This window comes from Rhinichthys klamathensis, unplaced genomic scaffold, assembly GCF_029890125.1.
Source record: "Rhinichthys klamathensis goyatoka isolate OS25496 unplaced genomic scaffold, OSU_Roscu_1.1 h1tg000768l_1, whole genome shotgun sequence".
Lineage (NCBI taxonomy): Eukaryota > Metazoa > Chordata > Actinopteri > Cypriniformes > Leuciscidae > Rhinichthys > Rhinichthys klamathensis.
Genome location: NW_026607168.1, coordinates 215,001 through 229,438, shown reverse-complemented (window position 1 = coordinate 229,438; position 14,438 = coordinate 215,001). Strand labels below are relative to the sequence as shown.

At 37.6% G+C, this 14,438-nt stretch overlaps 1 protein-coding gene across 1 annotated transcript in view; it reads right to left on the bottom strand.

The window, feature by feature from the left end:
- Positions 1-146: 146 nt before the first annotated feature.
- Positions 147-14,438, bottom strand: part of sv2a (synaptic vesicle glycoprotein 2A) — a 37,811-nt gene continuing 23,519 nt past the window's right edge. The window contains exons 4-13 of the mRNA XM_056242996.1: positions 13,865-14,016; positions 11,741-11,874; positions 11,532-11,621; positions 10,183-10,293; positions 9,132-9,220; positions 8,885-9,049; positions 6,979-7,112; positions 2,746-2,949; positions 2,482-2,641; positions 147-592 (exon numbers count right to left, since the gene is read on the bottom strand). Coding sequence (XP_056098971.1) covers positions 409-592; positions 2,482-2,641; positions 2,746-2,949; positions 6,979-7,112; positions 8,885-9,049; positions 9,132-9,220; positions 10,183-10,293; positions 11,532-11,621; positions 11,741-11,874; positions 13,865-14,016 — 1,423 coding nt within the window. The 3' untranslated portion in view covers positions 147-408. The remainder of the gene's footprint in view (positions 593-2,481; positions 2,642-2,745; positions 2,950-6,978; positions 7,113-8,884; positions 9,050-9,131; positions 9,221-10,182; positions 10,294-11,531; positions 11,622-11,740; positions 11,875-13,864; positions 14,017-14,438) is intronic.

Below are 14,438 nucleotides of genomic sequence, written 5' to 3'. Positions count from 1 at the left end.
GGGTCCTCAGTGATGGTTTTCAAACCGCATGATGGCTTGGATGAAGATTAAAGGGAAAGTCAAAATGAACATGTTAAATTTCACATTCGTACCATAACGCAAATCTGGAATGTGTTTAACATGGCAGTTTTTCTACACACACACACACACACACACACACGCACAATATTCCTGTGAGACAATGAGATATCAGCAGGGAACATATTTATACATGTGGATTTGAATGAAATGAAATTAAAATGAAATAATGCAATTGCACATATTGGAGGAATGAAGATATCTGTAAATGTGGGGTTTGTTTTGGCTGCTTCCAGCATTGCTCACTCACGGACTGGGTTTGGGGTTTGGGGGCGACAAAGTCGGGCATTCCCTACTCAAACGCTGCCAACCGCTGGCTGGAATACCGCACTATTGAAGCACCTGACCGCGAGTCTCGGGGAGCTTGAGAGCCAAGAAGCTTCCGACCGCCAAAGCCCCCGACGCGAAGAGGATGGGCACCGCTTTAGTGATGCCCACGAACGACTGGAAGATGCTGATGCCCAGGACTGCTGCTAACTTACACAAGGCGTTCAGAAACCCGAAGGCTGTAGTTCTGAAAAAAGGGAGAAAAATATTAAATGACATCGATTGGATCTGTCTATCAGATAGATTTTTTTTTTGTCCTTGAGAGGAAATTTGTTTCCACCGTAGATGCGTACATAACACAAACACAAATAACATGTTAAATTATCACATAATACAATCAAAACTAGTTACTGACATCAAAAAAAAAAAAAAACAACAACAACAACAAAGAGAGCATAAGTGACGTATCAATGGCCAATTTCCTATGTCTTTAGGGCTCGTATAGATACAGGAACAAAACTCTTACTATACCTGGCCTTTCTACACATCAGTAACCTATACCTAAGACCAGAGGGCAGGGGGATAAAATATGTATAGAGTGGGTGGTAAATTAAGGGTAAGGATACCAATAATTTTACTTGCTAAATAAGTTATCTTTAAGAATTTGTTCTTGTTGGTAACTGTTAGCATATGAAAAAAAACCCAAATGGCACCATAAGTAAGGACTGGCTCAATAATACTGCGATAGAAAAGAAGAAGAAGACGAGGCTGAACAGACAAGTGTCTAAGTTTACGAACAGCTGTCAGTCTGTGTTGACAGCACTTGTAAACCCCTGGAGTGTGGTGGTTGAAGTTGAGATTTTGATCCAAAGTAATGCCTAAATATTTGAAATGCTCTACCCTTTCAACTATCTCTCCGTTAATGGTAATGCTAGAAGCATGAATCTGGGTTTTTGGGGAGCTAAAGACCAGTTCCTAAGTCTTTGAAATATTGAGGTGCAGAAAGTCATCCTCAAACCACATACTAAAATGTGCTATAGAACGTTGATAGTCCAAAAAAGAGTCATTGTCCTTATTAAGCAGATCAAGAATGGCTGTATCATCTGCATATTTAAAGTAATGAGTAGTGGTAAATGGACTCTGACAGTCATTTGTGTATAGAATATAAAGAAATGGGCTAAGTACGCACCCCTGGGGGGCGCTGGTATTAAGAACAATGGTTGGTGATAATGAACTGTCCACACAGCAAAAATATGTCGGGAGATTTGTCACCATGGGTGTTAAAATTATCACTTTCCGGGTGAACATACAGGTCCATCTTTGCTAGTGTTAAAACAACACTGACAAAAGTGTTTATTTTTCAAACACTGTGTTAGTGTTTCATTTTAATCACTCAAGGTGTTAAGAAATTATTACTCGTAAGTATACACATTTAACACTTTATGGTGTTTCATCACACAACTTTTACCACTTGCGGTCTATTAGAAAGAAAATGATGGATCCAATATATTAAATCTATCCATCTATGCGTTCATCCTTCTATCTATCTATATAGTATCCACACTACCATTTGGGGATGATCTGTCTGTCTGTCAATCAATCAATCAACCAATCAATCAATCAATGATCGATCAAATCAATCAACCGATCATCTATCTATCAATCTCAAAACATTTCTGAAATCAAATGTTTGTTCAGTAAATGTCCTCTTAGAGGTGCTAAAGAGCACGCATTTATTGAGCAGGCACTGTCAACATATTTTCTTAGAAATAATGCATAAGGACTCTGTGGCAGAACCACTGACACTTCATTCATTTTGACTGAGAATTTTTAGATATCCCCTAAATTATAATGTATTTGATCTGCACTGCAGTGGCAATGCAGCACAAAATTGCTGACATATGTTTGATCTATTAATGTTTCTAATCATTTTCATTTAGTATAATAAAAAATATATATATTAAAGGAGAAGAGAATCGTGTTTTTATCTAATTCCATGACAATTATTCATTTTAAAGTGTGGCGTAAAATGCAAGTGTCCAAATACTTACTGAGGTCATTGTATTAATACAATGCAGAGAGAAAAGTGGCAATTGTGGTAGATGCAGTAATCACAGAAATATGAACTTGGCCCACCTCTTGTCCGAGGGGTACAGCTCCACCGTTAGTACATCCAGGGCATTCCATGATGCAATGCTGATGCCCCCAAATAGACAGAGCAAGGCAATCATAGCGGATTCGCTGTTTCCAAATGACAGGAAGAAGCAGCTGACGCAGGAAATCACACTGGAGCCCGCTGCACCAGAGGAGAGTGAGAACAAGTTAAAGTTAAATTGCCTCATTTTCAAAGCTCTAAAATGTGTTCAGCTCTGATGCAACTTGGTTTTTATTTTTTTTTACCCAGCATTCTTAGACGTCCGATCTTGTCCATAAGCAAAGCAGACACAATGTTCCCAGGCAGGACAGCAAGTGTGCCAAGGAAGCTGACGAAATAGATCATGTAGGCGTTGTTCTCATCGCTGAAATCCAGCATACAACCCTCTTTGTTATGCAGAAAGGTGCTGTTGATGAGTTTGCTGTTGATCAGCCGGTACTTGAACAGGTCTAAAAACAGATGAGGGCTCTTGTTAACCAACACAGCAGCTATTCCTCCACAGCAGTTTACGTAAACGCTTCTAGGTCAGACCACTATAAGAATCAGTAGATGTATGACATCTCTATGCATGTGTTCTAAACCATTGAGCTACTTCGAAGGCTTAGAAGTATGGGATGATTTTAGTATCAAAATGATTAACACGTGCAAGCACACTTATCAATGAACTTGATACATGTTGCAGAAATGTTTTATCCATGCCTTTCAACTTGTGTGTGCAAAATTCAAAATTGAATGAATGTGAAGCAATTTGTACAAATAGAGACATTTTTGTGAATACAAATGTTTTCCTTTGTATTAGTGTATCATAATTTGCACATGCAACACAGAAGACGTGCATGTGTGGATCAGGTGACGCGCGTGCATTCATTGACTCGATTCATTGAGTCGATCCTATTTGATTCATTTGGATTTTGAGACTTTCATTTCGCGGGTTTCGCCTTGCACGATCCACACACAGCTGTCTGAGAAAAGCTGCTACCACTAGATGGCAGTATTCTGCTAAAACAGACAACGGCAGCATAATCAAGCGTTCTTCCGCATTTAAGACGCTTAATGAGAGAGTGATATTGAAGCACCAAATTTAGTACACAATAATATAGGCCTACCCTATTAATAAAGCATACTTTATAGAGGCAAACATTACGTCAGATTATGAACAACACCCATAGAAAACCATTATAAAACGCTTAACGTGCAATCGCGCGTTGCATGTTCAGTAAGGTGTATTGGCTACTGAGTTTAAATATCACCGTCTTACTGCATTGACGTTAAGCTTTTTCTTTATAATATGCTCTATGGGAGGAAAACTATATAGCCTACAGACAAGAGACTACATGAACGCAATGTACGGCGTTTCAAGTTAATAACATTTCCTTCCCGAGCCTGTTAAAAAGAAAAAGCTTAACATGAAATAAAAATTCTGCAGTTGCGTTTAACTTTGCATGTGAATGGGAGAGCAACCGGTCCGAGAGTGCAGTGAAGTAAGTTTTAGGTTTGATATTCGCCTCATTTTATAAAGGGACCATCTGCAAACTCCACTCACAGTCAAAAAAATATAAACGTCCAGTCATTCATTCAAATGAACATATTTCCAAGGTTATATTATAACCTTGGAAGTCTAGTGGGCAGACTGACTTAGCCTACTGTTACTGTACTATGTCCAGCCAATATCTCGATTGAACAGTAGCCTACAATTTTTTAATTTACTGTAAATTGTTTTTCTATTCATGTTCCAAAGGTTGTAGTACGTTCCTAGTGACAAGTCAGGTGAAATTTTACATTATTCACTTGTAGTAAGTCACCAAAAACCCGTTTGGTTAATTACAGTAATTTTTTTATAAAATAATAATTGTTTACTAAATAGGCTACATGAAGGGAGTTATTGGGGCAATTTCACCTGTAGTAAGCCAGTCTAGTCACTGAACATACTACAACCATTTTGAACATGAAAAAACCCTTTTGGTGAATTACAGTATTTTTCTGCAGAATACAGGCTACATGAAGGGAAGTATTGTCCAAATTTTACTTGTAAGTCAGTCTTACAGAAACCTTCTACGAGCTTTGGAATTTGAAAATGTCTGTTATTAAATTTAAAAAGTAATTTGAATTAAAACAAATTATACGTTTTAACCACTGATCTATATAGAATGACATTATAGATCAGTGGTTTTAACGCAGTTAGTGGAATTGGCAGACGTTCCCTTGTGCATCATGAGCTGTGGTTAGCGCGTCAAAGCATTCTCATGTAGAAATATGCAGCTACAGGCCCGCTACGCCAGTTGATTTTCAATTAATATTTCATGTCGATATACAATGGTTGCATATTGTTAAAACTCATCGTGCTATAGTAAGACTATAGCCTATGGCTTAAGGGTCAAGGGAAAACAAATGTAGCCTACTGCGAAAATCGTCTTTAATATTTAAAAACAGACATTTTCAAATTCCTGCTTGTATACTATGTACACAATGTGTAGTCAGATAAAAATAAGCATATAATATGAACGCAACTGCGAAATTTCACCTTTTTTTCAACAGGAAGGAAAATTGTATTAACTTGAAACGCCGTGCGTTGCGTTCATGTAGTCTCTTGTCTGTAGGCTATATAGTTTTCCTCCCATAGAGCATATTATAAAGAAAAAGCTTAACGTCAATGCAGTAAGACGGTGATATTTAAACTCAGTTGCCAATATACCGTAGGCTATTGAACATGCAACTAACGGTTTTCTATGGGTGTTGTTCATAATCTGATGTTATCTGTTTACCTCTATAAAGTATGCTTTATTAATAGGGTAGGCCTATATTATTGTGTACTAAATTTGGTGCTTCAATATCACTCTCATTAAGCGTCTTAAATGCGGAAGAACGCTTGATTATGCTGCCGTTGTCTGTTTTAGCAGAATACTGCCATCTAGTGGTAGCAGCTTTTCTCAGACAGCTGTGTGTGGATCGTGCAAGGCGAAACCCGCGAAATGAAAGTCTCAAAATCCAAATGAATCAAATAGGATCGACTCAATGAATCGAGTCAATGAATGCACGCGCGTCACCTGATCCACACATGCACGTCTTCTGTGTTGCATGTGCAAATTATGATACACTAATACAAAGGAAAACATTTGTATTCACAAAAATGTCTCTATTTGTACAAATTGCTTCACATTCATTCAATTTTGAATTTTGCACACACAAGTTGAAAGGCATGGATAAAACATTTCTGCAACATGTATCAAGTTCATTGATAAGTGTGCTTGCACGTGTTAATCATTTTGATACTAAAATCATCCCATATAGAAGACAACAGCATTTCTGGCCCTGTTTACATCTGGTATTAAGATACGTTTTGGTCGATCGGATCACAAGTAGACGAGGGAGTCACATACCCATAATGTCCATAAAAGTGCATCTATCCATATTATAAATAAAAATATTTTTCTTACACAAACGCATCGCTTCGATTCAGAAGGCCTTTATTAACACCCGGAGCCGTGTGGAGCACTTTTATGATGGATAGATGCACTTTTATGGACAAAACAGAAACAGCCATTCACTGCCATTATAAAGCTTGGAAGAGCCAGGACATTTTTATAACTCCGATTGTATTCGTCTGAAAGAAGAATGTCATATACACCTAGGATGGCTTGAGGGTGAGTAAATCATGGGCTAATTTTCATTTTTGGGTGAACTATCCCTTTAAGTCTAGTCACAGACTAAAATGCATGTTTGAGCTGTCTTAACTGAAAGCAACTTGCACTGACATATCTTAAAATATGCACACCAGTAATGGGTTTTTCTAAGGCATGTATATAAAAACTACTTAAGTATCCTTATTTAACTAAGGCCTAATCCTGGCTTAATCCAAGCCCTGTCTGTGAAACCAGGACGTAGTCTCTCACTTCATTGCCATATTGAATGAATGTGTTCATTAAGCGCTTTGCAATACATTCTGGGATTTGCCTACCTTTTGGAACAGCAAAACGATGCATGTCAGGGAATGCATGGACTGATAAAATACACCTCAAATGCAATGAAAATTGCTTTAAGCAAAAGTGTCTGCATGAATGTGAAAGTTAAAATGCTGTCTAGGTAGGCAGATTACTAGATTTTAGAACAGACTCAAAGCTTTTGTTTTTAAGTTTCATCATTCATCTGCAAGCTGCTCAGAGAAACGATCCTAAACGCCCAGTACGACTGATTCAGGAAAAGCAGATTGTCATTCCCTCACAGACAGGCAGAGGAAGAATCTGAGCTGGTGTTGCTAGGATACCTGAAATGCGTTCAATAGCTCTAAAACCTGAGGCCATTTTAACCGTAGCAAAACATGTCACATGAGTGTCTTCTTATAAAGGATCATAGTTTTGAATGCCTACGGCTTGAATCCAAATAATTGTATACGTCTGAATGTGTCGATCACATTCAAAAACATTCAACGGCAGTGCTATATTTGTTTATAGCCAGGAGGGTGAAATCTGTGGTCTTCTCACCGGTGTTGTAGAAAAGGGTGGAGATAAAGGTGCAGTTTCTGAAGAAGGTGTTGCTTGACGTGATATCCTCAAAGTAGCATTCCTCAAACATGGAGTCTTCAAATACCATAGACTTCATCTTCAGATTCAAGAACCTTTAATAGCAAAGAGAAAAGATCCACTAAGAAATTTGGTAACACATTAGTTTAGGGTCCGATTTTTACTATTAACTAGTTGCTTATTAGCATGCATATTACTGGGATTTTGGCTGTTTACATTTACATTTATTCATTTAGCTGACGCTTTTATCCAAAGCGACTTACAATTGCTATATATGTCAGAGGTCGCACGCCTCTGGAGCAACTAGGGGTTAAGTGTCTTGCTCAGGGACACATTGGTGTCTCACAGTGGATTCGAACCCGGGTCTCTCACACCAAAGGCATGTGTCTTATCCACTGCGCCATCACCACCCCATGGTCTTGTTTATTAGTACTTATAAATCACTAATAAACACATTCTACATCACTTAATCCTACTCAACACCTAAACTTAACAACCACCTTACAAACTAATATAAAGCAGTAATTAGGAGTTTGAGGCAAAAGTCGTAGTTGGAGTGAGAGTGAGAATTGGACCCTGATCTAAAGTGTGACCAGACATTTGTATTGCTTAGCGGTATTCAGATTTCATTTAGCTTTCACAAAGTGCTCCAAATAAAAAAGGCAGCTGTGATTGCCAGAAATGTACCATAAAAAATATGGTAATAACATTTTACGTTTTACAGATTCAGCAAATTACAGAAAAAAAAAAAAAAAACATATTTCATTAACTGATATAATGTTAATATAACCAACCTATTCTAATATCTGCTTTGTACCTTTGTAATATACTGACAACCACCAAAAACAGATGGTGATGAGAAAGTCACATGAATCAAAGCTCATCACAGAAGGTAAATACTAATATATAAAAGGTGTCATTCATACAAATACTAAACACAATCATGGTAACACACTTGACACTAAAGTAATGCAATAAACATGAATTATACTACGGGGCTGTTTAATGCTTGAATCTGATTGGTTGATGAGCGTTCTAAGGTGTGCAATTATTTTCAGGGAAACGCACGGCTAAAGTAGATCCAGGCAGGTCTTGAATACTGCCGAATACTGTTGAGAGACGCACAGACTCGGGTGATTCATACACGCTCTCTCTCTCTCTAATAACTGCATCAGTCTGCTAGCAATGGCTCAAGCCTCCGTTACTAGCACTGAAGTGACGTTTTTGAATTAGCAATTCTTGGTATTAGATGGATAAAAAATCAGTCCTACACAGAAGAGCGTTTTAAGGGCAAAAACTGGACAAACGTCTTGAAATACATCATCTGAACAATGTTTTGAGGTTTGGTAACCGTAGCATAAGCAGAATAATTGACTCCGGGCTGTTGAATTATTAGAAAAATAGCGCACACCCGAGGTGGTAATGTTACACCTCGGGTGTGCATTGTTTTTCTAATAATTCAATGGCCCGTCGTCAATTATTCCTTACATATTAATTAAAACAATAATAGTATATAAATCTGCATATGACACTGCAAATGATGCTTTATATTTTGGCCCAAAAGAAGTCGTCTTCACATTCAGTATATGATGTTTTAGTCAGCTGACTTGGAACAGAGATAATATTGCGTGAGACATTTAAATATTTCTTTTACTATTATTTTCACCATCCAAGTTGCATTCTTCCAAAAAAAAACAGAATGCATGTTTAAAAGACACTCAAGGTTGTTAAGCCATTCTATCACACTTAAATTGCATTTGATCTGGAATATTCCAAGCGGAATGTCACCACACATTTCACCTTTCATAGAAAGGTCAGCTCTATTTACTGAAATATGTTTGGCATACTGCCTGTGAGCAGCTCGTACTTGTTGTTGAAGTACTCTCCATTCCGGTGGATCTGGTTCTCCAGGGTGAAGTTAAAGGTCACATGCTCCACTTTCTCTTTGATGAAGACCTTTGTGCGTGAGGAGTACTCTTGTTTCTGCAGGTATTTGATCATGTCAGGGAACCAAACGGTCAACCCGTAGTAGCTGGAGGCAGAGAGCAACAAGCCATGAAACAATGCAGATGGACAAATCATTAGATGGTCTGGAAAAGTTCGGTGTAGTTCACCTGAAGGACATGGAAAACCACACGGCCATCATCATGTAGGTGATCCTCCGGTACTCTGGATTAAACACCGTCAAGAAGTTGCTCCACACCTGAGAACCCAACATAAAAAAAATATACTCCAATAATGTATCAACAAAATACATTGGAGTATGTTTCACAAGAAAATACTATTTCAGTCTTTCTACTTCAAAATGTCATGTTTAATCCGATGTGTTACTTGCCTTTTCTTTGTAATTATTTGTGAAATTTACTAGCAATTTATATTAATGAATATTGTTTATAAACAAGTAAATCCTACACATATTTTTCTCGCTCTATGTAGACACACTTCAACATTTACTATTTATGGAAACTAAGCTGCAAATGTGTGTCAACCAGAATCGCCACAGTAACAACATCATAATTACATAAGCATGTTGATATATGACTATCCACATTTATATATCAATGCCTGTTCGGTATTTGTCATTTTTATTAGTTTTGTTGTTCTTTTCAAATAATACTATTTACGTTTAATTTTATTTATTTAATTAATTCATTATTTTGTTGGTTTTATTATTAGTTCAGTTTTAGTTTTTATTTATTTCCAGTTAGTAATTTTTAAAGTTTTTCATCTAATATTTTATTTTATTTTACAGTTATTTCAATTAAAATGTTTTTAATAGTTTTAGATTTGGTTAACAATAATATCCCTGGGGCTGCTTAATATTTTTGTGGAAACATTGTGGATACATTTTCTTCAGAATTCAAAAGAACAGGATTTATTTGAAATAGAAATATTTTGTAACATTATGAATGTCTTTACTGCCACTTTTGATCAATTTAATGCATCCTTGAGGAATACAAATATGAATTTCATTAAAACGGTAGTGTACAAAGGGTTAAAAATGCTTATGTACAATGAAATGACTTTTTGGTGCAAGAAACCTTGACTGATATAAAATAAAATGGTACAAAAGTGTAGAATAGGTCCCCTGTGGACCATTTCAAACTACAGTTTCGTATAGTGGTAGTCTTTTTCACGACTTTGTCTGTGTTTGTCGTACTCTACCTGGTGGAAGAGGTTGGTCAGCTTGATCCTCCAGCGCTGGTGCCAGGCTGTGGCCTCTCCACCCATGTCAACCAACTCATCCATCTGTTTCACCGTCTTAATGGTGGTGACCTGGGGATTTCACAGCATGCTTGAAAAAGTGCCTTGATACTTTACTGATAGGTTTGTGTGGTTAATTGATAGAAATTCAATTGCCTATATATACACACTCCAGGGCAAAAATGGCTAACACTTATACTTTTAATTGTCTTAACCACAAATAATTGGTCAGGAAATTTGCGAAATGTAAGCAAATGCATTTCTCAAAAACTGTCTCAGAAAATAAAGACTGAATGAAATCTTTGGCAGAATATGGGTTGTGTGTTGAGTGATGAATCACAATGAAACACGAGTTCCGTGGTGATGCTCCAGAGCAGTGTCTTTGAAAATCTGCTGAGAAATATAATAATAAATGCATCTCTTCCACTGTAAAGCATGGAGGAAGAGTGTCATTGTGTGGGGAGCCTTTTAGCTGCTGGTGTTGGTGAGATGCTTCACTGTGAAAAGTCATTTAATGCTTTGGAGTAGAGGAGAATATTGCAGAATGGCTTGCTTCCCACAAATGCGGGAAAATAATTATTGTTCAGCAAGACAATGCTCCTGCCCAAATTGCAAAGACAACCAAGAAGTGGCCTGAGAACAACTCTGAGCTGGTCCGAGTCCAGGTTTGAACCCTATAGTGAATATCTGGTCTCTCATTAAACTCAAATGAACTGGGAAACATTTTTCAACTACTCATGAACTGTTTGAAGCCATCAACATTGAGTGGAACAGCACTGACTCTTCCTTCTGTAAAAAGCTGTCTGGCAAGTTATGGAAGGATATTCTGTGCTAAATTACTTTATCAATAGTATTTGTGCAATTCTTGCTAATTTTCTGACCAGTGATTTGTAAACAAAATGGTTAGACCAATAAAAGACCTCTGCCATTTTTTGCTTGGCCCATTCTTTTGCCCAGGATATTTCTATAAAACTACTTGTCAGTGAGAGGTGAGCAGAGTCTAATTAAGTAATATGATTAAGATTTACAATGCTAATTATTGTGAAATATGAAACTATAATAAATATCCCAAAATATCACATGAAACATGTTTGCATAATTTACATGTAAATAATAACTTTATTGACCTTGATTAAACGTGCATGAAAGCCATTTTGACTCCCAGCTCGGCCATTTAATGGAAACCTATTAGCGTGACTGCATGATTAATTTCCAATTCATATTGAGAAAATAAAATTCCCACAAATCACTTCTGTCCTAATGTTATCGTTCTTTTTGAAGGAATGAGGGATGACTCTGGCTGTACTCACAGAGAAAACCCTCTCCGGGTATCCCTTAGCCCTCATGTTGGTGTCATGGACCTGCTTCAGAATCATCCAAGCTTCATCATGTTTCCCGTTCTGGTAAAACACACACAATGCATTAAAGTCATCTTTGATTAGTAGCTCATTCTGCAAGTTTTACCTACAGAATTAACCAAAAAACACTGGTCAAAGCCAAGATGTGGGACGTCACTAACCTCCAAGAAGAAGCGTGGGCTCTCTGGCATGGTGGTCAGCGCAGCGATAGCAGCGACGGCGGGAAACGCACACACCAGCACAAACACTCGCCAGCTATGAAACTGGTAGGCTGATCCCATCTGGAAGCTCCAGCCTGGTTTAAAGAAAAGGCCATATATTAGTGAACTACTTTCTGTCATGAAAACTTGGAGTGTTTGACAAGTACGGGACTTGCTACTGCCAATACATAGACAACACACTGCTGTGAGCAAGTTAAGACATGCTGCTGCTGTACAAAATAGCCAATTATTAATATTTACATATACTATAATTAATAATCATGACCCAAGCTAACCCTGGCACAGTTTGTGCATCAAGCCATATTAGTTGTTACAATGTTTAGGCTTAATTATGAAACGTTTATGACAAAAAAGCACAATTGAGATGCACTGTAAAAAAAATACTTTTTCAAAGTTTTTAATAAAACAAAGACTTGAGTTAGTTTTACAATAAAACTATTTCATATGGGGTGTAACGGTTCATAAAAATGATGTTCGGAAGGTTCGGTACGTAACTTGGTTTTGAAGTCACGATTTTTTTTTTCAAACAGTGGTTTACTGAACAAACTACGGTATATCTGTCTTTAAATAAGCAAAAAGTGTCAATAGGGTTTATACACAACAAACGTCCACATGCTAATAATTTCCTTCAAAATGTCACGTTTCATTCAATGGGCCCTATTTTAACGATCTGAAACGCAAGTATCAAGCGCAAAGCGCAAGTAACTTTGTGGGCGGGTCTTGGGCGCTGTTGCTATTTTACCGGCGGGATAAATGACTCTTGCGCCCGACGCAAGTTTAAAAGGGGTTGGTCTGAAATAGCTTCATTATTCATAGGTGTGGTTTGGGCGTAACGGGAAATAAACCAATCAGAGCGTCATCCAACATACCCTTTAAGAGCAGGTGCGCATGTTGCATGGCGGATTGCTATTATTATGGGGGATTTACCAGGCGCGCGCCAGGAGCGGTTCACAGCCGAGGAGACCGACGTTCTTGTCAGGGCAGTGAAAGACAGAGAAGTGACGTTGTATGGGGATGGGAGTTTTTTTTTTTTTTTTTTGGTTCTTGACGGACAAACTAATTTGTCAGATGTCCTTACATACATATGTGTCTTGCCACTATTGGGCAGGTCTGATCCGTCATTACTACAATTAGCCTGAAAAATTTGGGTAAATGTGTAAGCTAGATTTAGGCCTACATTATTTTACATCTTCATGGACACCACAATGATTTCCCTCATGTGTTAATATTTTTCCTTGTTATAATGTATGATTTGCAAAAATAAAAACTGCTGCATCTGTGTTGATGAGAGAATCAAAGTGTATGCGCGTTGTGCACCCGCTACATTATGGCCATGCGCGCTTAAAATAGCATTATGAACAACGCGCAACGCGCCACTGACTTTAGACTAGGTTTTTTCTGGTCAGTGGCGGAATTGTTTTCTGGAACTGCAAAATAGCACTAGGGAATGTTTGCGCCGAAACACGCCTCCTTTTTGCGCCGACCCGCCCAGGGAGCGCAAGTTCATTTCCTAGTTTACCGACGTGCGTCTGTGGAGGGAAAAGCCCGCTTTGCGCGGGTGCAAAATAGGAATGATACATGCGTCAGTGTACAAAGTCATTTGCGCCGGGTGCAAGATAAGGCCCAGTGTGTTACATGGCGTTTGTTTGAAATTGTGAAATTTACTAACAAATCATGAGTGAAAATTGTTTCTCCACCAATTTTGTTTTTGTTTTTTTTTGTGGCATTTCTGGTAAGTATTCATGGCAACTAGGCATTTAAAATCATGACCTACTTCTGAAGAGAAATTGATGAGATTTATAACTTCTATAACCTCTGGATTGTTCATACATCCCTAAAATCTTTATTGACCACCACACGACACGATAATTAGTGGATTTACTTTCTGTGACATCTCCATCTTAAGTTACCGGTTGAGTCCCCTCTGGAGTAAGCTGAGGTTAAGTGTCTTGCACAAGGGCACAGTCTCGAGTTAATGGATCTACAACCTTTCAGCCACCAGCTGAGATCAATTAACCATTAAGCTACAGTACACCACCCCAACGATTTAAGAGTGCTAGTTACCGTAGTGGGGAATGATGGCCCAGGCCATGGCAGCAGCGTAGATGCCTCCAATCATCCAGAACATGCAGAGCCAGCTCAAGTGCTCACCACGCTTCTCTTGAGCCAGAAACTCAGAGTAATATGAGAACACAATGGGAATAGAGCCACCGATCCTACAGCATGAAACAGAGCGGCACTACAATATTACGTATATTGTACATCATTTTTTTTAAATGAAAATATCTCATTTAATATTAAACATCAAAAACTCAAACATCATTGCAATACATTTCTAAATTTAAATTTAGCTAGTAAAGATTTCAGTAAGTAGAATTAAAATGGAATAAATTTTGTCAAAAAATGTAACAGCTTCTAGCATAGTTGTTAGTACTATTGTATTTATTTTACAGTATAAACATGCTTATACACACAGTATATGGAGAATTTCCAGAATTATTAGAAGATATTTCTATAAATAATCTGTTTAAAACGCCACCTATAAAATTTGTAAATATAAGAAATTATAGAAACTTATAAATGAATTTAAACAACTATATATATAAAGTATATAAGTCTAAGTCCATTTATATGTTTA